The 22,879-nt window shown below is 42.3% G+C and overlaps 1 protein-coding gene across 1 annotated transcript in view; it reads left to right on the top strand.

The window, feature by feature from the left end:
- Nucleotides 1-2,514: 2,514 nt before the first annotated feature.
- The window catches only part of LOC119436130 (protein disulfide-isomerase TMX3-like), a 40,618-nt gene continuing 20,253 nt past the window's right edge, over nucleotides 2,515-22,879 (top strand). Inside the window, exons 1-9 of the mRNA XM_049660922.1 lie at nucleotides 2,515-2,655; nucleotides 2,737-2,794; nucleotides 3,015-3,054; nucleotides 3,145-3,308; nucleotides 4,094-4,174; nucleotides 6,924-7,044; nucleotides 8,999-9,152; nucleotides 13,815-13,992; nucleotides 14,747-14,800. Coding sequence (XP_049516879.1) covers nucleotides 2,595-2,655; nucleotides 2,737-2,794; nucleotides 3,015-3,054; nucleotides 3,145-3,308; nucleotides 4,094-4,174; nucleotides 6,924-7,044; nucleotides 8,999-9,152; nucleotides 13,815-13,992; nucleotides 14,747-14,800 — 911 coding nt within the window. The 5' untranslated portion in view covers nucleotides 2,515-2,594. The remainder of the gene's footprint in view (nucleotides 2,656-2,736; nucleotides 2,795-3,014; nucleotides 3,055-3,144; nucleotides 3,309-4,093; nucleotides 4,175-6,923; nucleotides 7,045-8,998; nucleotides 9,153-13,814; nucleotides 13,993-14,746; nucleotides 14,801-22,879) is intronic.

Consider the following 22,879-nt stretch of genomic DNA (forward strand, 5'->3'; position numbering starts at 1 on the left):
TTTTTCTTCCGTCTTCACAATTGAACCTGTTAACATATTACCTCGCTTGCCTTTTTTGGATCATGCAGTTATGCCTGACATTACCTTTTGCCCTTACGGCATTGAAAAACTAATTGATTCATTAAAACTTACATCATCATCTGGTGTCGATGAAATAAATGCTAAAATGCTGAAAAACACCAAAACAAATGTGAGCGCGATTTTATGTGCTATATTTCAGCAGTCATTGTCATCAGGAGTGGTGCCGGAAGACTGGAGAGTAGGCAAGATTGTTCCAGTCCCCAAAAAAGGTCCTCCATCGTTGTGCTCTAGTTATCGTCCCATTTCACTCACCAGTGTTTGTTGCAAACTAATGGAGCATGTTATTTACTCTCAGATCGTAAACTTTTTAGTATCCAATAACCTATTTCATCCTGCTCAACATGGCTTCCGTAAAGGTCTTTCATGTGACACTCAACTAGCTTTATTTATTCATGATCTAAGTTCTAACCTCGACTTGAACGTACATACCTGTAGATGCCATTTTCTTAGACTTTGAAAAGGCATTTGACAAAGTCCCACACCAACGGCTACTCCTAAAACTTTCCCGTCTCAATATTAATCCATTGGTACTTGACTGGATACGTAGCTTCCTCACTAACCGGCAGCAGTTTGTATTTGCTAACACGCAGTCATCTAAACGATCTTCTGTACTTTCGGGCGTATCACAAGGCACAGTTCTCGGGCCACTACTCTTTCTAATTTACATTAATGACCTTCCTACTGAGATCTCTTCTAATATTCGATTGTTCGCAGACGATTGTGTAGTTTATCGACGCATAACTAACACTTCAGACATGGATTTGCTTCAAAATGACTTAAAACGCATTGAATTATGGTGTAACGAATGGTTGATGTCTTTAAATACTAAAAAAACCTCACTAGTTTCTTTCCATCGCAGACAGCATCACCAGTCAGGTAAATACACCATATACGGCTCCGAAATATCATCCGCTGACTCGTATAAATACCTCGGCATAACCTTTTCAACTACCCTATCTTGGTCACATCATGTCATTAACATAGCCAATGCCGCGAATCGAACCCTCGGTTTTCTCCGCCGGAACCTAAAACTTGCTCCCCCATCAGTAAAATTATTAGCTTATGTTACATATGTCCGCCCTAAGTTAGAATATGCATGCTCTGTCTGGGATCCTCATCAACATAACCTATCTAATACACTCGAATCAGTTCAAAATCGTGCAGCCCGGTTTATTTACTCTGAATATTCTTATCATGCAAGCGTGTCTGAACTCAAAACCCGTGCCGGTCTTACTAATCTAGAATCACGACGTCATATTTCTCGACTGTGTCTTTTTCACAAATTCTATCATTCAACACTCCAGATTTCAGCCATTTACACGGTAAGAATCTTCCTTCATGTAATTGTCTTCTACTTCGCTATCACTAATACTTCGCCTTCCCGGCCAAACTGCACTCTTTTTTATTATTTTTTAGAAATTTGACTCCGAGTATAAGCGCTTCTGCGCATGACTTCTAGACTTCTATTTATTCTGATTTTGAGTGAATCTGGCTTGGCTACTGAGTGAATTCTATATACAAGGTGTTTCAGCGAACAGTTTCCAAAAGCTTTAAAGGTGGCCTGTGGCACATAGTCCAATTCTAGTTCATGAGCTCGTCTACTCGAAGAGGCGGGCATTACTTGCATAAAAAATTGAAATGCATTATCGACTAATTAACAAAATTAGCCAATTAAGTTTTTAGCTAATTACGTTATGGCCCATGTTGCAATTTAGAAATTCTAGCTGTGGAGTGCGGATCCACTTTGAACTAAATCTCGGGCTGACACCAGTGTCGAAATATTAATTCTCTAACTTTGCAGCTAGAGGTGCCAGTCACTTTCTCAACAAAACGTCGTGTTATGCATTAAAGCACAAAAGTATGAAAAGAAGAAATTATGGGATTTTACGTGCCAAAACCGCGATCTGATTACGAGGCACGCTGTAGTGGAGGACTCTGGAACAATTTAGACCACCTGGGGTTCTTTAACGTGCACCTAAATCTAAGTATACGGGTGTTCTAGCATTTCGCCCCATCGAAATGCAGCCGCCGTGGCGGTGATTTGAGGGGGACGGGGTTGACAGTTTGCTTTAGTTTGCTAATACCAACTAAACAGCACTAATTTCAATTTCTTCACAAGAAATTGTAAAAAAAAAAAAAAAAAAAAAGAAACTCGCTTTTTGCGAGTTTTTTTATGTGCAGACGATTGCGCGTCTTACATATTAGTTGCAGTACTCAAAGGCGCAAGGAAGAAAAGAAAGGAGTGCAGTTCACCCCCCCCCCCCCCCCCAAAAAAAAAGGGGGGGGGGTGAACTGGGCCTCGGGGGGGGGGGGGGGGGGTTGCGTCACTGATGTCAGTTGGAAATAATTTTGCTTGTGCATACAGCTTACATAAAATTCAATTCTTGGCGCCTCTTTCCTTACACTCGTAGTGCCATCTGACGAACACTTTCTGCACTCATAGGGAAGTCATGCACGCCGTTTTCTAGCGCTCGTTTGCAATGGCCGCTGTGCGGTGAAGGCGACGTTCATTTATGGTGCTTAATGTAACGATAATAATGTATCATTCTCATTTACTCGTGTCTCTGTTAATTGGTAAGTGGGTTACGATTACATAGTACAATATTAGTGTGTTAATTTTGCACAGCGGTGACGAGTGAATGTCTCTCCTCATAGGTGTGCTGCTATGTGTGCGAGTCGCCTATGCGAGCAAAGTTTTGGAATTGAGTGACAGGTAGTGCGCCTCTTTTTTCCTCGTGAATGTTGTTTTGGATGTTGGCGCGAAATGTAACGGATGCATGAAATGCGGTTCGTGATAATCGCTTAACAGTTACTGTTACAAATCTGCTGTTCTCGGAAAGTGCTCGTTTTTTCCTTGTTGGACGCTCGCCTTGAGGCGGAAAGGGGAAAAAAGAAACGCACTAATTACATTATGTGTGGTTTGTTTTCGTCAGGTTTCTCGACGTGCGACACGAAGGGTCGTGGCTTGTCAAGGTAATTCTGTTTTCGTTGGGGGAGTTGACCAATGTTTGTTTACGATTGACATGCGTGTTGTTATCGGTCACTTTTCTTCTTGCCGCGTAGTTTTATGCACCATGGTGTGGCCACTGCAAAATGCTGGAACCCATCTGGAGCCAGGTGGCTCAAAGCCTTGCAGATACGGACATTCGTGTCAGCCGCGTAGACTGTACGCGGTTTACCTCTGTGGCAATGGAATACAGCGTCAAAGGTTTTCCCACCGTACTCTTGTGAGTTCCTTTGATTATTGTCAGATTGTGCTATTAAAAGTGTGTGAAACGAGTTTAGGCCACCGTGAACCTGTCTGAAGCTGTGCTTTTCTTAAGTATTCTTTAATTTCGTAACTAACCAACTTGCCTGACATGTCTCGTTAGGCTTTCCCTCAGTACACATGCAAGTTTCAGATACTGTCGAATTAACTAAAAGGCAGTGAAACGAGTTTGAACCAAATAAAATAAACGTGCAACAAAGCTAAACTTTTTAGCTTCAAATGATTTGCCGAGTGTGGTTTATATATATATATATATATATATATATATATATATATATATACGCATGAAAAAAGAAAGGAACTGTGTCTTGGTCTACTGGGACATCTTCTTAGCAATATTAATACAAGCTGTTAAAGCACGTGTAACTTGGGCTTTGCACTTAAAGGATTGAGCAGCTTCTAGTTTAGTAGTTCGCTCAAATAAGTAGCATGCAAGTGGCATGTGTGTGATTTCCATCAATTTTGTGGAAAAGAGGTCTTGGTGACTGACATGCTTAAGAGCTGATTTCTATGATGACGTTTTCTGCAGGCTAAAATGGCAGCTTTCTTGGTATTTGATAACGATATCAGATTTCAGAATGCTGCAGTTGTGTAAATACAGCAGCTCTTTTTGTTTGAATGTTTTTTTTTTTTAATACATATTTCGATTTCACGCATTTTACATTCAGCTCTTCAATATGCTCTAATTATTTATATGTGTATATTGGGTTTTGTGGTGCCTTTTTTCAATCATATTCTTTGCAGTATCAAAGGGGACAAGACCGTTGAATACAAGGGAGATCGAAACAGGGAGGAACTTGCAGAGTTTGGTCGTAGAATGGATGGGTGAGTGTTTTTTCTTCTCAAGGTTGTATGTTACTTGAAGTGATATGCTAATAACCACTTGATACTTAACTGTATAAATGGTCATTGTCTATTTCTATACCACCATTCAAGATGTCATTTCTTTCTGGTAGATTAGCTCAAGAGCTTTTGTTAGTGTACTGGGCCAGTATTTTGTAGCGATGCCTTTCCTGTAATAATGCCTTTTCGCGCTTTGTCAGTGGTCAGAGTGACGGTCGGCTCGTGTTATGAACGGGATCAGGCGGCCGTGAGCGGTGAATGATAAGACTAGTATAGAATAAGTCATAAGGTGTCGCTACAAAATCGTGGCCCTGGTCCAATGTGTTACAGATGATGAAGTGATGAATAAAACCGCTTAGATATTTAATGAATTATGACATTTTCTGGCATCACCAATTGCTCATGGCAGTGTGCCATGGTTTTACTAGAGTAGTGAAGCCAAATAGAATGGATTCTCTCTTTCTTTTTTTCTATTTTGTCAGATTTTTCAACAAAATTTGACTTTCAACTCAAGCTTGAAAGAAGCACATGTGTCAAATTGTGTCAAGCTATGTAGCCATAGCCATATTTTTAACATGGCGTCTATAAATATGAGCTTCTCTACTGTGGAAGATAAGCCTCACGCTTTCAGTTCTAACATAGTCCCCCCCTCCCCCTTCCCCCCCCCCCCCCCAACAAAATGTTTATTGACTGCACTATTTAAACAAATTACAACGACATTTAATCAGTGCTGCCATTGGCGCTAAGAAGAGGAGGAAGAGCTGCAGTGACCTGCTTAATATTAACATTTGTGTACAATACATAAAAATTTCACTGCCATAGCATGCTTCTACAGTGACTCTCTGATTACTAAAAATAGGGTATTGAAGACAAAATTATAATTTTTAATGACCAAGCCTTAGTGACTGACATCAAAGTTTGTGTGATAATTGGCAGTGGTGCTAGTAACAAAATTTCAATAATTAACTTTTAAATAATGGTTCAGGCGGCATGTTGTAATTGCAGAATTAAAATTCTAGTCAAAACAAAAACCTATGCTAGAAACTCTGCCCCGTGCACCAATTTAGAGAAATACGCACTGAAAACGGTGCAGCAAAATGCATTGCTGTTCCATTTAATATGTTTCCGCAGTATGGAAAAGTGTTCGCTGGAACAGCATTGCATTTCGTGGCACATTTTGAGTAGATATTTCTGAAAACGGATGCTAGGCACAAAGTTCCTAGCAAAATGTGTGCCTTGAGTGCTGGCTGTCTTCAGTTTTGAAATTACAACATTCCCCCTAAAGTCATTAATTAAGATTGGTGAAATTTTGTTATAAACATATTGGCAATTATTGTAGAAATTCTGACGTCTGCCACTACTGTGAAGCTTGGTCACTAAAATTTTATGTTGAATCTTTGTTTGGTTGACAGCCATCACAGAAATATGTGTCATAGCATACAATGAAAATTCCTGCTCTTTTCAAGCTATCAGCTTGGTTTACCAGTGCGTACTTTAAGCACGGGATCCAGTCAGAGGTTCAAAAGGTTTCAAAGTACGGAAAAAAAAAAAGTTTGTTACACCTTTTTGAAAAATGTACTTCACCCGCCGCGGTGGCTCAGTCGGCTAAGGCGTCGCGCTGCTGAGCACGAGATCGCGGGATTGAATCCCGGCCGCGGCGGCCGCATTTCGATGGAGGCGAAACGCAAAAACGCCAGTGTGCTTTCGTTGTAGTGCACGTTAAAGAACCCCAGGTGGTCAAAATTAATCCGGAGCCCTCTACTACGGCATGCCTCATAATCAGAACTGGTTTTGGCACGTAAAACTCCAGGAAGAAGAAGAAAAATGTACTTCCTAGAAAACTGTCACTGACTTAAATTATAACTTGTTGCATTGGCACTTAAATGTTGCCTTGCAGTAACTTTAGTGTCATGCTTGTGGGTGTGCTACGTGAAGAGAATGGACAAGAGATGCTGCATGCAAATAAACAATCAAAACTTATATTTCGAAGGAATACTCCAAATACAGGCAAGAAATATGACAGAACAACAAACAGTTCACAGAAGTCAAAGCATCTAATACCTAATGTGACATAACAGCAGGACAGGGTGCATTAAGAAACAGTGCGAGAATTGAGCAGCGTGTTCACAGTTTAAATGTCCATCAACCAACGCGGTGCCACGATGTCGGTTCACCAGTGCAGTTAGGCACTGTGGCTCCTGTGGATTGTAGAGGCTTGGTTGATCGTAATTGTTGTTGGCAGGGGCGGCAGCGACTGGCGCCTGGCCTCACGCAAAGTTGCGAGCAGGTTTTGTTCCTGCAGGCCTCTTAGCGCATACCTGATCCGAAGTCGAACGTGTCTCTTCTCCAACTGAAAGTCTTCCGACACCTGGACGGGGTGCAGTGTTTCCTTCTTTCGCATATTTCTCTGCCAGATGCCCTGTGCTAAAGCACCTTTATTTTTATCTGTATTTTGAGGTTTGGCTGTCTGGGGACAGTCTTCAGAATTCCGTCAATTCATCTAATGCCACTGTCTATCTGCTGCTTTGCGGGGCAGTATTCGGTGTCTTGCGGGGTAGTAATCCAATCACTATAGTCTACAAGATTTCATTGTGAAAAATGTGCAGCTTGCTAGCTTTGTACATATGATGCATAGGTGAAGATTGTAACTTAGCAATAAGAGTATTTTACTGGAAAATATTTCTCTTATATCACCACAAGTTAATTCTTGTTTGATTGCATTGCTTATCAGGCCACCGATTCATGACTTGACGACCTGCGATGACTTCAAGGTAATGCGGGACAGGCACAAAGTCTTCTTTATCTACACTGATGGAGAAAAAAAAGGAAAAGGTGACTCCAACACACTAAAGGTATGTTGCTGTTCATGAATGTATAAATTTATATTAGTCAGAGAAGTCACTAAAATTGAAAGCAAAATAATATCTGGTATTCATAGTATGTTTTTATCATAAGTAGGTGCCAGAGGTCTTGGACAAGCATACAGAATTTATGCTTATGTGTTTTTCGAATCCGTTTTAAAATTAGTTGCAAATGTGAGGTTTAAAGTTTAGGGGAAGATTTTGAGCAAAAAGAACCCTGCACGTTTTGAGTTACACAAGTGTATGTTGGAATGAACTCTTTGAGCGCTGAACATTTCAGGCATTTCTGCCCACTGTGGGCTTTTCCGAACTTGAATCAGATTCAATTTCTGTAGAAATAACATGTTAACAGGCGTTACATTCAAATTGTATTTATTGAGCATACATTGCTGAACATTTCACAAAATTTCTTAAATAATAAAAACAATTCAGGATTATGGTAATAACCTTAATGAGCATAATTAGTGTATTAGTAAGAAAACATTGAGTGTGGAATATTTTATGAACAGAATCCTGGAACTCGGGAGTGCACAAGGACTTCTTGAATGACTCCACTAAAAAAACCACACGGGGGCTTCTTGTGTAGGTCTGCCATGTCGGAATTTAAGAGACTTACACCATTTCATAAACAGCAACTCTTATAGACTCCTGGCTTTTTCATGCCACCTATCGCACACAAAAGGTGCCACGAAGTTTCAGTTTAACGAACTTCTGTACAGATGTCGTGACTAGTAAATGATCGTGAATAATCTCGGGGAAAGGCAGGGAGTGAGTGAAATTGTTGCATGGCTTAACTCGGCCACAGCTAGGGCAATGCACAAGCTGTGTCCTCAAGTGCCCCCGGTATCGGCAAGTTAACTGTTGTGTAACTGTTTTTATATTTCGTTCCATTCTGTGCTTGCCACATTTGTATTCACTATTTATTACCTGTTCATGACTGACTCCTCTAGGTACCACGTTTTGTGAGCTTTCTATCAGGAGATTCTCGCCCCTGGTTTTTAACCGTGGGACTTCCTAAAGCACTGAAAAGCATGTTGCAGTTGTCTTTTGAAAATGTAATAAATTTTAATTCTATGTGAAACAGTAAAATCATGGCCTCTTCTAATCGTGTTCTTGATATTTGTATTTTTTGGCCCTTCAATTTTAGCATTTAGGCTTGCCACGATGGCTCAATAAGTCAGGTGTTCTCCGGTTACTAGCTGTGCTAGCCTTAGCCAGATTTTAATAAAGGCAGAATGCTAAAATGCTTGTGTACCACAATTTAAGTGCATTTTAAAGAACCCCTGGCCGTGGTAATTTGTCTCGAGTCCTTTGCTGTGGCATTCCTCAAAGCCCCAAAAGTAGATTTTAGCACTTTAGCATAATTTTTTTATCCAAGTGATTTTGTACGGTGCAATGAAATGAAAATATATACTGAAATTCAGGAAGATTACCAGAGTAAAATATTTTATTTCAGATATGTGATCAGTGAATTGCTCTGGGTTATTGCTGTAAAGTATTACATATGAAGCTTGAAAGCAAAGGCCTCTATATCCCGTAATGCCTTGCATTTCCTAAGTTTTGGCCTCACAGTGCTTGGGAACTAGCATGATAGCTGTGATTTCCCAATTTTCCTTAGTAGAATCCCAATTAATGGTGATGGTGATGCGTGTGAGAGATGACACTGTCATCTGCACATTTTACAGCATCCACTTTGCTGAATTTTCATGTTTAAATAATTTAAAATATTTTGCTAGGATGCAATGACATGAATGTGAGTGGCAAGGTTCTGTGACTTGCCCTGCTCTTCATATTCCGCCAGTATTGAACCTGAGGCATATTTTGTGTTGAGAATACATATCCAGCAGTATGGGGGCATATGTTCTATATGCTTGATATATCATTATTTTATGCGGTTTATAGGGTTGAAGGTAACTTCTCAGTGCGTTTCTTCATTGCACTTCAGGAAAATTTTACAAAAATGGCAGAAGAGTTCCAGCCAGTCAACTACTTTTTCACAGTACCCTCTTCTTGTATTAGTCAGCTGGGGGAAAACATGACTCCACCAGCAACACCTGCTGTTTATGTGGTCAAGGACAACACTGGCTTTCTATATGATGGTGAGTGCAGAGCAACATTGTATCAGCTAAATGCGCAATCTGCCATTTGCGTCAACAGCACCAAAGTGCCGATTTTTCTTCGGCTTACACAGCAATGGAATGGTTTCAGTAAGGGTGCGCAAGTACTTAAATATGTATGTAGGAATCAAATAGTGAACCTTCAAATAATTCAGTTCGAGAAACAATTATCTGCTATTTCATTTATCAAATATTCAGCGAAACATCTTCAGTGAAACCATGTTCATCCGGGTCGACAACACAGATGGAAACAAAACGAAGCAGTTTGTGCATGAAATATGCGATAGCTTGTCTGAAGATGGGACCGATTGGCCATCGGAAGGCACGTAGATTGTATCCAATATGCGTGTTCACGCATGCAGTTCGGAACTTTCTGTCAACATGCAATCTTAAACACACAGACAAACTTCTCCGTGTGATTGCAATAGTTGCTGGCTGGTTGCTGCGGACCCGAACAGTGCTTCAACCACCGTCAAAAACTCATGCGCGTGAACTTGGAACTGATCGCCAATTCACCACTCGTGCTACATATAAGCGGCAAGCTTTCTGCTACGGCTTGCGGCCCATATCACATTAGCCAGCATTGACCGTATGGCGGCATCTCGGTCTCTTGTAGCTTCGAGCATCATTATTGAGCGCAATACACATTTCGTGTGTTGTGGTAAAGCATATTGTCATTTGGAACGCACATAAGACATTTGCTGTCAGTTTTTGCCTTATGCCTGACTGCACAAATTTGTCTAACACAGTTGTAATTTTTATCTGTCTTATGCCTGGCCACATAGCTTTGTTCTTGCTAGCCTACAAAATTGATGTAATTGTTTACAAAAGTTTTTTTCCCTACCCAAATGGGAAAGACTAGCTTAATTGGCTGCTGTTGACTGTTGGCCTTGCATATGCCGTTACTGTGAGCCGCATTTACTGAGTGCGCTGTAATAACAAGGCTACACCTAATGGTTGCACATTACTGCTGTACTGCTCCAAGTGGTTCAAAAAGGCAAAAATTTTTCTGCTCCAAAACTGCTCGAAAAGGCTGGTGTGGCTGCACCTAGACTGCTCCCGAACTGCTTTTTTTCGTGCCTCAGAAATTGCTCCAAATCCCAAACTGGCTGGACCACCACTGTGTAAATTACCAGATCTTTCTCTGGCCCCTGTTGCAGTGCTTCTAAAGCACGCATGGTATTCTGGAGATTAAGAATGAGCAGCTGTGCCCCTCTGGAGTGATAGGAGTTCTAGAGGTGTCCTATCACAGGCCCAGAAACACGTGCAGTGACTTCAAATTCTTTACAAATGCTGCCGATGAAGTACTAATCAGAAAAGCAGTAAGGAATGCATCTGTATGTGGCAAACAGTTATGTGATTGCTCTCTATGACTGTCCATGATATATATGGGTCTCTAAGTTGTGAAAACTAGGTGCACTGCTGGAAGCCATGTTAGAAAATCTTTAGCTGTCTTCACTATTAATTTGTTGTAAAATGGATGGCTGGTAGTTTCATTGTTTTGAACGCAGTGTGGCAATGGGGCAAGGATGAAGCTTAAGCTACAAAGCCTTGTATGTGCTTGCTTTTTGTGCCTTGAGCTTCTTCCTCATTCTTTTCTTGCTCTGTTTTGATAATGTTTTTCGGTATTGCAAGGAAGAGAGATTTGTGGCTTAAATTTTTAGTGCTCAGGAGAGAAGCTACAGAACAACTGGCATTGACATGGTTGTTACAAATTAGATATTAATTGTATGTGCATTTTATACTGTTTTGGTCCGTCATTTAATCTCTAGGGCAATGAGTTTCATCTGTATACCGGCCCTGGTCTGTATGAAGTTTCTACTGTAAAGTCCCAGGGGTTGCAACTCTGAACAAGCCTTTGAAGGAAGATAAAAAAGGGCAATCTGTGGGGTGAAACCAATGCATCCTAATTGCAGTATTATTGCAACTGTCAAACTTTTCTGTTCCTCTTAATGAGGGAATTCCTCATAATTAATTAAATTTTACTCCTTCATTTTTAGTTCCATATTATGCAGTGGACATAAATATAGGCTGATGATGATGATTGTGCACGAAAGCTTTAAGATCATTATTGAAAACATGACATTCAAGACGTTCAATTCTCTACTCTATCTTTGTTTTAGTTATTTGTTTCTGAAAAGAATGCCTGCAGATTAAAAAAAGAGACTCAGACAGCTGGCTTGCTTGCTATATCAGCTTTGTTCTCAGAAGTGCTGTTAATGAAGAAAGCCAGTTGGTTTCGTTAAGCAGACCCACAGAAGTTATGTCAGTTATATCGGTGACTGCTATAGTACTTGTATAAGCCATTGCCCTAGTGTGAAGCTGTGTGTATATCACCAGATAGTTTTTAACAGCTTGTATGTCGTGGTGTCGCTATCATGAAGAACGCCATTTAGTTCCTACTTCATGAGATTGAAACAGCCTCCAGGGCCGCTACTTTGTAGCAATGCCTTCTCCCAGTGCCAGTGCCTTGCGGTGCTTTTCGCGTTCGTGATTGATCAAGCGACACTCCGCCCCGGGCGGAGCTTCGAAAGCGGCCATTCACGAATGCGAAAGGCATTGTCATTGGGAAAAGGCATCGCTACAAAATACCAGTCCAGCATCATCAGTGCTCTTTAGTTTTGGTTGGGACGCCTGGCTACATGAAGAGTTTGAAACATTCATTTGGGCTTGTTTTGAGAGGAGGGCTATTTCGACATACAAATTGGCTGTCTGGTGGTTTTTCTTGTTATGGAGAAAAAAAGAGCTACATGAATGGCAGCATTATGTAAACTGTTGAAGTTAATTTGATGTTTTTAGTGATAACTTTCATGCACAATCAGTACCCCTAAATTTATATTTAAAAGTCAGGAAATTAATTTTTTGCTAGTAAAATAATTAGGTAGGACGCAGAAAATGCCTTACATAATGTAACTCCATATCATTGCATTGGTTTAAGCCACATAGCTTGCACGTGCAACTCTGGCCTCCGTAGAGGCTGGCTTTGTTCTTGGAATTGTTCTGAGATTGTTTTTTAAATTGTGTAGCTCTTTTTTCCATATTTGCACTATGCAGTAACTTTTGCAGGCATTTGTAACTACACGTGCCATTGTGTAGGAACAGAAGATTTCCATGTAATGTGTATTCATACATATCGATTATAGAAACTTGCTATGTTATAGTAAACCTAATTGAGAGTCACATTTTCTTTTATTAAAATAAAGTTATTGTACTTGCACAGAGTGATTATTCCCTGTTCTTTTTGCCATGTAAATGACCTGCAGTGTTAAAATTTTCTTTTCAGAAAACAGTGCTTTAGAACAAAACATGACATCTTCTTCCACTTCCATGACAGACAATAGTTAGGCAGATTCCTCGTTGGCGCTCCATAATTCTCCTCGCACGTGCACGGTATGTTGCAGAAGTCGCGGGGTGCTTTTCTCGTCGCGACGATAGATTGGGAGCGTAGGTCTCACGTAGGACGCGCAGGCTTCGGCGAGCCTCAACACAAGGGCCAGCCCGGGTTTTAGCTTTGGTGTTCCCGTTGCCGCTTTCGTGTCCTGGAGGCGCCGAAAATAATACAAAATGATGAAATGTTATTACAACTTGTAAATAAAAGCTATTAAAAAAATATAATCACGCCTAGGCAGCAACCTGTGACACAGCGCTACCGCGCCCGTGTGAGGAGAATTACGGAATGCCAACGAGGAACTTACCGAAGGTCGCAGATGACACGCGAAATTGCGTAAGATGATCACTTTTGATGACGGGTGGGTCAGTGAATGAACATACCGCTCGAAATAATGCGATAATGAGCACCACCACGCCGACAAACGTACGCAGACTAGATGGATGTGGACGAAAGCGGCAGCGGCGGCCGCGGTGGCAGCAAAACAAATGTGAACTTGGACCTGCGCGGAAAAGATTTTCCGGCCGCTTTGGCCTTTCCGGCCGCTTTGGCCTCTCCATCCGCTTGCCGCTTCCCAAGTGTGAACGTAGCCATAGTCTGCAGCGCAAAACGTCTCTCGTTTGCGATTGCGCCCCTATACGGAAGGCTGGTAGTTACTGTCGTGTTGCTGAATCCCAAACCAGCAATTACGAAAGGCTGGTAGTTGCTGTTGTGTTGTGGAATCCCAAACCAGCAATGTACACACGAAAGGGTTGATGCCAGCAGTGAAATTCCACCGACTTGCAACAGAATGCACGAAACAGACAGCCGACAAGCATGGATTACTGCTGTGCGCAGTACAGCGTAAGTAAACTCTTGTTGCAGGCTCTGACAGTTCTCGTCGGAGTTCACGCGTCCTGAGAAATTGATTATGTGCACTATGCACTGAACAAGACCGGAGTTAATTCCTGCATCACTAGTACACCAATCAGTCGAGATTCTGTGAGGTACAAGGCCGCTTCCTGTTTGCACCGGCCTAAGTGAAGCAGAAATGACTCCGCACTACTTAAAATGCGTACACATGCCATAACTACAGACGATTTCCATGTAATGTGTATTCATACATATCGATTATAGAAACTTGCTATGTTATAGTAAACCTAATTGAGAGTCACATTTTCTTTTATTAAATAAAGTTATTGTACTTTGCACAGAGTGATTATTCCCTGTTCTTTTTGCCATGTAAATGACCTGCAGTGTTAAAATTTTCTTTTCAGAAAACAGTGCTTTAGAACAAAACATGACATTTCTTGACTGGATGAATAGAGAGAGGTTTCCAACATTCCAAAAAATAACTTATGGCAATTTTCACCAAATACTGAAGACAGGAAAGAAGATAGTGACTGCAGTTCTAGAGGAGAACCAGATTGGAAAAGTTACCATGCGTATGCAAGAGTAAGTGTCTTTAACATCTTCCCTTATTTTGACTACAGTGAGTGTGAATAAAACCTGTATTACAATTATTGTCATGCTTAAATGATTCACGGTCTTGTAGTTTTTGCTTGTCTCATGAATGCATTTCTGATATCACTTTAGTGTGTACTGTAGTAACCACTGTTGAATGCTTAGTATCAACTTTTCTTTCTGCACAATACAGATGGCATATTTCCCAAACCTCTGTGTTTTGTGACAGTGATGCCACAAAGAAGTTTTCTTGTTTGATAAACTAAAGTAAAAGAAAAATCACAACTTTTACTACTGCCTTGCTTATGCTGAGACTTTGTTCAGAATCTCTTGCAAATAGTTTTTTTTTTTCTGTTGTGTCATTTATCGTAGTGTTTAGTGCCTGATTTACTCTCCAAGAACATTTACTTCACAGTGAATATAACTGAAAAATAACCATGTGGTTGGATATTGCATGTATGCTGTCTGGTGTCATACCCTGACCGTGATGACTGTCAGATTACTGATGTTTACGTATGATTTAGCCAAGTGCATGGAGCAAGTAAAATGCATGATAAAGACCTGTGAACATCAAGCTGCAGTCATTTTCAGAATTATCAAGATAAGGTGTTGCACCCAGCTGTCTTGCAGCATGGTGCATAGTATTCATGCTATCTTGTGCTTTATGTAACTAATGACAGTGCAGGAAAGAAAAATTGTTCTTAATACATACCTTATACATTCTCTTCGTATGTCTTTTTTTCAGATTCAAAGACATGCTTGAAGCAATTGCATTGAATACACGGGAGTTATTTCATGAGTAAGTAATAAAAGAATAGAGTGAAAAGATTTTAATATACTTTGCATGTGCAGCAAACCTCTGTTACTTATGAATTTTTATAAAATATTGGTGGGGTGAGAAAGGACCATTAGTTCTAATAAACTTGTACAGGACCAGTGGTCAACATTAAACTGTGTTATGTGCATCAGAGTGGTTTTATGCCTAGGAACCCATCACCGGTAATTACGAACATGCTACAGTAAAAGCTCATTAATTCACAACTCAGTAATTTGAAATTTTGGATAATTCGAAGTAGCTGCTGGTGGTCTGCCAGCTATGTATTGAAACCAAAATGTAACGCATCCCGCTAATTCACACTGAAATCCGCACCGCCACCGATAATTCGAACTCCGCGCCATCGTGGATGGGGAGAATGCTAGTGCGAAGGAGCACGTTGGCCACGCTGGTGTCGCCTCGCAGGCTGCGCCCGTTCCTGCGGTGAGTGGCGGCGTGCGCTCTAAAACGCGTCCACGCTGCTTCGCCGATGGTCAAAGACAGCCGTTCAAAGCGGCGCGCGGGTTGGGGATCGTTCTGCACATGCTCCAAAGAGAGCAGCTGGCAGCGCACGCGTCGATAAGGCGTGTTTATAGTCCGACGTTTTCGGCGCGTGGGTGAGCGTCACTTAGCGGCCAGTCACGCTACACCGCTTGCGCTGCGCCAAAGGAAATGCCGTGCCCTCTGTACTTCGACACGCGTGCCGTCGGCTGCTTTCTTCGGAGCATGCACAGAACAATCCCCAACCCGTGCGCTGCTTTGAACGACTGTCTGCGACTGTCGGTGAAGTGGCGTGGGCACCTTTTTTCTTTGCGCAATGCATTGTGGGTTGAGCAGTCGGCACGAAGAACACTTGGGTTGAGCAAAAGCCATCTCGACGTCGGGCATGTCGGACCATGTTGGCCGTGCCAGTGCGTCGAACTATAGATGTCAATCTCGCCAATGTGACGTAGCGTGTGCACACGCATGCTTACGCTACATGACTATATACGTGCCTTAACCGAGCAATTTTTTCTGCGACTTTCATTAGTTTGAATTTTGTGTAATTCGAATTTTCATAGCATCCCCGCGAAATTCAAATTAACGAGCTTTTACTGTACTTTACTCTCTTGGGTTCATAGTCAAAGGGAAAGAACAGTTTACTGCTTCTGTAATATGGCACTTTCAGTGATCATTGACACAATAATTCTTGATTCAATGATAATGACACAATTCAATGGCACACATGACATTGATTCTAGCCAGCAAGTGCTGCCTGACTTAATTCGTTGCAGCTTTTAATCAAAACTGCCACTGCCTCTGCTGTCCTCAGTAAACAGCTAATTGCTGATCAAAAGAAAACGGTATCAATAAGCTGTGAAATTAGTGCTCATTGACCGTGGTTACATTACCATTCTCAATTGCAATCAAAGCCAGTGCTGCTTGACTCATCAAGTTGCGAGCCACTGGGCAGATTCTCAATTAGCATTGCCTTTGTCTCCACCATACTCTTTGAACAATTAATTCTAATGTTAAAAGGGAATGCAGAGCAGCAGAAGTTGTACATATGTAAGGGAACTTCATAGTAGTAAATGCTATGTTAAAAATGGGGATGTGCGAATACTGAATAGTAGATTTCACATCGAATATCGAATCGAATCAAGAAAAAAAAAATGTTGAATCTAATATCCAGTATTAGAATATTTAACACAAGCTTCTATGCTTCCAAATTTAGTGCAAGAACACAGTGCTGCACATGCTCAGGAAGCTAATCACATTACTTAACAAGAATCTTGCTAGCTATGAGTAATTTAGGTACCTATGAATCGAGATGCATAGTATGCTCTACTCTTATTAAAGAGAACACCAAATTAGTATGCCTGCACTGATAACAACTCACTTTGTAAACAAAGGTCTGGAAAATTTTTTTAGCAATGGAATATCTGTCAGGTAGAATTAAGTGCCTTTTTCCCTCTGAAGCTGAAGAAATAGCGAAGTTGTCCTAAGTACCAATGGTGTTTTCAGTTTTATAGTGGTCTATGCTGTTTAGTGGCAATATATTACTTAAAAAGCATTGCTATCCAGTTTTCTTCTAGAAAACAGATTTTTTTCCATATTTATGACAGGTTGTTTCTGTGGGTTATCATCAGCGCGTTATAAGGTCAATCTGCGCAACATACAAAAACGGGGAATGCTCATCATGTCACTCGGCACCGCTCCACGCAGTCATCGGCGTCACACGGGTCAGCCGACGGTAATGAATTCTCAAATCGGGAGGCCCACGGCAATTTCACGTGACGTTGACCCGCCCTTTTTTTTCCGTTTCTATCCATCTGTCCTTTGTGCAACTGCGTCTGCAGCTGGGGGTCAGTGCGCTGTCACATGATATTTTCGGGCCTGCCATGTAAATCCAAAGCTATTCTTGCAACGGGTTGCTCGAAGCTACGAAAAGGGACCATTGTGCACCTACAAACGGCATTCGGAACAAGGGGCCACCGTACGGTATTTTGCAAACATGATGGCCGTGAGCATGCAACGGTCATCCGATGTACTCGCTTTCATTGGTGAGGTGGTTTGTTGGCTTTCTGAAGGTCGTGCGACTGCTGCGAATAGGTCTGCGTTGATTAGGTAACTTGATACTCGATAGGGTGCGTGTATTGAGTGAGGCTAGCTTATCAGGGCTATTTGAAGAATTATCAGGTATTGCCTGGGATATTATTGGCCTTAGTGAGGTGAGAAGAACTGGTGAGGCTTATACAGTGCTGACTAATGGCCACGTCCTCTGGCACAGAGGTCTTCCAGATAGTAGAGAATTCGGAGTAGGATTTCTAGTCCATAAGGACATAGCGGGCAACATTGATGAATTCTACAGCATTAATGAGAGGGTAGCAGTCGTCGTAATGAAGCTGAATAAGAGGTATAGAATGAAGATTGTACAAGCCTACGCCCCTACCTCCAGTCACGATGATGAAGAAATAGAACAGTTTTATGAAGATGTTCAATTAGCAATGAGAAAGGTCCAAACTCGGTATACTGTAGTCATGGGCGACTTCAATGCAAAAGTGGGGAAAAAGCAGGCTGGCGAGCAAGAAATTGACAACTACAGCATTGATTCTAGGAACACTAGAGGAGAGATGTTGGTAGAATTCGCGGAAAGGAATAGGCTCCGAATAATGAATACCTTCTTCAGGAAGCGCAGCAACAGGAAGTGGACCGGAAAAAGCCCTAATGGAAAAAGAAGGAATGAAATAGATTTCATACTCTTTGCTGATCCCAGCATAGTGCAGGATGTAGAAGTGTTAGGTAGGGTAAAGTGCAGTGTCCATAGGTTAGTGAGGTCTAGGATTTCTCTCAATTTGAAGGGAGAAAGAATAAAGTTAGTCATGAAAATACAGGTCAACCTAGACGCAGTAAGGGTAAAAGCAGAGCAATTTAGGTTGGTGCTCGCAAACAAATATGCAGCTTTGGAACAGGATGATAAAGACAACATAGAGGTAAGGAATGAAACCGTAACTAGGTTGATCTCAGAAGCAGCAATTGAAGTGGGAGGTAAGGCACTAAGGCAACCAGTAGGTAAGCTCTCCCAAGTAGCAAAGGGCCTAATAAAGAAACGGCAAAACATGAAAGTGTCAAACTCGAGAGGTCAGATAGAATTCGCTGAACTGTCGAAACTGATCAACAAGAAGAAAGTAAGGGATATCCGAAATTATAATGTGGAAAAGATTAAGGAAGCAGTAAAATATGGACGCAGCATGAAATCAGAAGAAAAATAGGCCTAGGACAAGGCAAAATGTGTGCACTGAAAGATAAGCAGGGTAATTTCATCAGCAATTTCAATGACATAGTAAAAGCAGCGAAAGAATTCTATACTGACCTGTACAGTGCCCAGAGCAGCCAAGCTACTTTCATTCGAAGTAGAGATGAACAGGATACAGAAGCCCCCTCTATAACTAGCGATGAAGTTAGAAAGGCTTTGAAAGACATGACCAGGGGCAAAGCTGCTGGAGAAGATGGAATAACAGTCGATTTAATCAAGGATGGAGGAGATATACTTGAAAAGCTTGCGGCCCTTTATACGCAATGCCTCACGACTTCAAGTGTAGCAGAAAGCTGGAAGAACGCCAACATTGTACTCATCCATTAGAAGGCAGACGTTAAGAATTAAAGAATTGTAGACCCATTAGCTTGCTCTCAGTATTGTATAAAATATTCACCAAGGTAATTTCAAATAGAATCCGGGCAATACTTGACTTCAGCCAACCCAGAGAACAGGCTGGCTTCAGGAAGGGATATTCTACGATGGATCATATCCATGTCATCAACCAGGTAATAGAGAAATCTGCGGAGTACAGTCAACCTCTCTATATGGCTGTCATAGATTATGAAAAAGCATTTGATTCAGTAGAGATACCAGCAGTCATAGAGGCATTGCGTAACCAAGGAGTACAGGATGCATACGTAAATATATTGGTAAATATCTACAAGGATTGCACAGCAGTCTTGGTTCTCCACAAGAAAGATAGAAAGTTACCTATCAAGAAATGGGTCAGGCAAGGAGACAGAATCTCTCCAATGCTATTCACTGCATGCTTAGAAGTATTCAAGCTCTTAGACTAGGAAGGCTTAGGAGTGAGAATCAACGACGAATATCTCAGCAACCTTCGGTTTGTAGATGACATTGTCCTATTCAGAAACAATGGGGACGAATTACAGCAAATGATTGAGGACCTTAAAGGGATATGGACACAAAAGATGGTGGGTCTTTTTTTGAGTCGGAACAAAAGTTGAACTGTTGAAAATGACGAATACAACAAGCGTCTTTGAAAAAAAGAATGAAAAACATATTTTTTTTTTCGATTTTCTGTTGCACCTTGCCTCCAAGCGGCTGTCGGCAGAAGCTGTAGTTTGACGTCATAACACGCACCCGCGCGCGCGGCCAACGTCGGCTACAGTCGTCGCAGTGTTTCGGGGGGGGGTGTCGGCCCTTGCAGCGTTTGTTTAACCCCTTTCGGCGATCTTCGCACATGGTCCGTCTGAAACATCCCCGTCGGCACTCCACGCAGGTGGTGTGTCTTATATGCGCCTTCCCGCGGCCGTCGCTTGGTATTGACGCGTTCGTCGCAGCAGAAGGAAATGCCCAGACATTGCTGTTTTAGCAGCATCGTCGGTCGTGACACGCCGTCACACAAGCTTCCCAGAGACGAGAAGGTGCGTAAACTTTGGATACCTGCCTGTCAGCCATCACGCCCAGCCTGAAGACCTCTAGAAATGACCTCATTTGTGCGGACCACTTCGTCAATGATTATGTGACCAGCCCGGCTGTGCTGAAAAGCCTCGGCATGCCGCTCAAAAGGCAACGCCTAAAGCCTGACGCTGTGCCATCGGTCTTCTCACGATAATGCAAGGCAGAAATGATCAGCGGCGCATTTGAAAAGAGGAGGCGAAAAGGTGTCGGTACTGTTTTCGTTCATTTGCAGCCTTCTTGTGCAATGTGAGGGCGAGGCTGGGACGAGATGCCTGAGGCTGCGCACGAAGACAGTAATGTCTTTAAAAATGTTCGCTAAGCATAGTAAAACAATACAAGGCTAGTGCGCGCGATCGCGACTGACGCGATCAGTCCTACATAGCAGCGGGGCAGACACACACACAGCTCTGCTTCTCCACAGGCCAAAAGCGGGGAAAACTGGGGAGAACGCCAGACAGGTGCTGCCATCTGTCGGGCGGCTGGCGAAGTGTACGTGAGAGTCTCGGAGGTACTGATACCTCACAGCAGTTGCTCTTACCGACAGCATAAACTACTATTCAGTCATCCACGCAGTGCTGGCAGCTGCCTCGCCTGCGTGCTCACTTGAAAAAGCAAGTTTACAGAAGAAGTGACAAATAATTCTTGCACAAGTGTTTGGTGCAAAGCGGAATCTTCGCGCTACGGTTCGTGAAAACCTGATCGGCACTTCCACGGCCACCTGCTCTTCTTCGTGCTCTCGATGGCGGTGTCGGCGCGCTTCGAATTACCGCGGCCAGCCGGCTGGCTATCCAACAAGGGTGTCGTGACGTCACGCCTTCCAACTCCCGCGGGTCGGGTGGCGAGGCGCGTGCTCACAAAAACGCGAAAAATAAAGCCATCGGCTCAAAAATTAGCTAAGTGGCTACTTCTTTTCAGTGTAGTCACACACTGAGGATTCATTTTCAGCATTTTCGTAGAATTTTGAGATTTTGTGTCCGTATCCCTTTATCCGAGAAAGTGTAAGAGTGGGGTTGAGGATTAATATGCAGAAGACAAAGATAATGTTCAATAGCCTGGCAAGGGAACAAGAATTCAGGATCGCCAGTCAGCCTCTAGAGTTTTTAAAGGAGTACGTTATCTAGGTCAATTACTCACGGGGGACCCTGGTCATGAGAAAGAATTTTATAGAAGAATAAAATTGGGCTGGAGTGCATACGGCAGGCATTACCAAATCCTGACTGGGAGAGTACCAGTGTCGTTGAAAAGAAAAGTGTACAATCATTGCATTCTACTGGTGCTAACATATGGAGCAGAAACTTGGAGCTTAACAAAGAAGCTCGAGAACAAGTTAAGGACCGTACAAAGAGCGATGGAATGATAAATGTTAGACCAAAAGTTAAGAGACAGGAAGAGAGCGGTGTGGATCAGAGAACAAACGGGGATAGCTGATATTCTAGTTGACATTAAGCGGAAAAAGTGGAGCGGGGCAGGCCACGTAATGCGTAGGATGGATAACCGATGGACCATTAGAGTTACAGAATGGATACCAAGAGAAGGAAAGTGCAGTCAAGGATGGCAGAAAACTAGGTGGGGTGATGAAGTTAAGAAATTCGCAGGTGCAAATTGGAACCAGCTAGCGCAAGACAGGGGTAATTGGACGTCCTGCAGTGGACATAAATATAGGCTGATGATGATGATTAGGTAACCATAACTTTAGTTGCCAACATCCGACGACGGATCTCCGATTAGGCCTAACAGGTTAGGTAGTCTGGCCAGTGGTGTGGCTGTGACGAAAATTCACCGCCGGCCAATGTGATAACGAGCCGCAAAGTGTCGGGGATAGCTTCTCATTAATATGTTCCTATGGGTGGCTTATCATTGATCGGTCGTGAAATCATGCGTATGGGTTAGATTGGTGGCTGTAAACCGCAACCCAATTTACCGCAGACCCAACTGCGGTAAACCGCAGACCCAATTGGGTCTGCGGTTTACCAGCCAGCAACAACTCGAGCACGCGTGCCAAGTTTGTCTGTGTGCTCGTGTGTCGGTAGAGAGCTCCCAACTGCGGGAACCTGCGTGCGTTAACACTGAGCTCGTGCATTCGGTGCAATCAGCGTGCCTTTCGGTGTCTAATCAGACCGATTTTCGCACATGCTCTCATGCTTTCAATACATGCTGCTATTGTAGTTCCCTCTGTCTGTGTTGCTTTAATCGTTTCGAGCGCTATCATCGATCTGAATGAACCTGGTACCGATAGAGATCGTGCGCCGTGGGAATGATGCGCGTGTCATGGCACCGACCACGGCTGGGTGATTCACTGAAGGTATCAATATTTGAAAAATCTAATATTTGAGATATCTAATATCAGATATTTGATTTGCGAATCGAATTAATTAGTAGAATGTTTGTTATTCAAGTAGAAATGGAATATTCAAGTATTCGCGCACGCCTAGTTAAAAGCAATTTCAAGTAGGTCAAGCACCGCTGCTGTTCGGTATTGGCCGAGAAAGCAATATAGCCAAGATCTTGGGTCAAACATATTGAAGTAATGTTTTTGTCCATAATTAGTTATATAAGATAGTCCAAATTAAAAAAAAAGTTTCGTTTACGCTGATTGCTTCTTACATTTTTCAAAAGGCATAGTGAAAGGCAATTTCCTAGTTTGGGAATTCTTAGTGCAAACTGAATAATATTGGGCCACCTTTTACTGTGTTAAGATGTTACCTGGTAGGAAATTGGGTTTGTCATTTTTATGTCTTGGAGAGTTCGTTGCGCTTTGAGGTGTTAACATGCAGTGGCACTGATGTCACGCATGCTGCAACATTGAGGAAATCAGGCTTGTAGGGAGAGTTAGTGCGCAA

This window comes from Dermacentor silvarum, chromosome 1 (genome assembly GCF_013339745.2).
Source record: "Dermacentor silvarum isolate Dsil-2018 chromosome 1, BIME_Dsil_1.4, whole genome shotgun sequence".
Lineage (NCBI taxonomy): Eukaryota > Metazoa > Arthropoda > Arachnida > Ixodida > Ixodidae > Dermacentor > Dermacentor silvarum.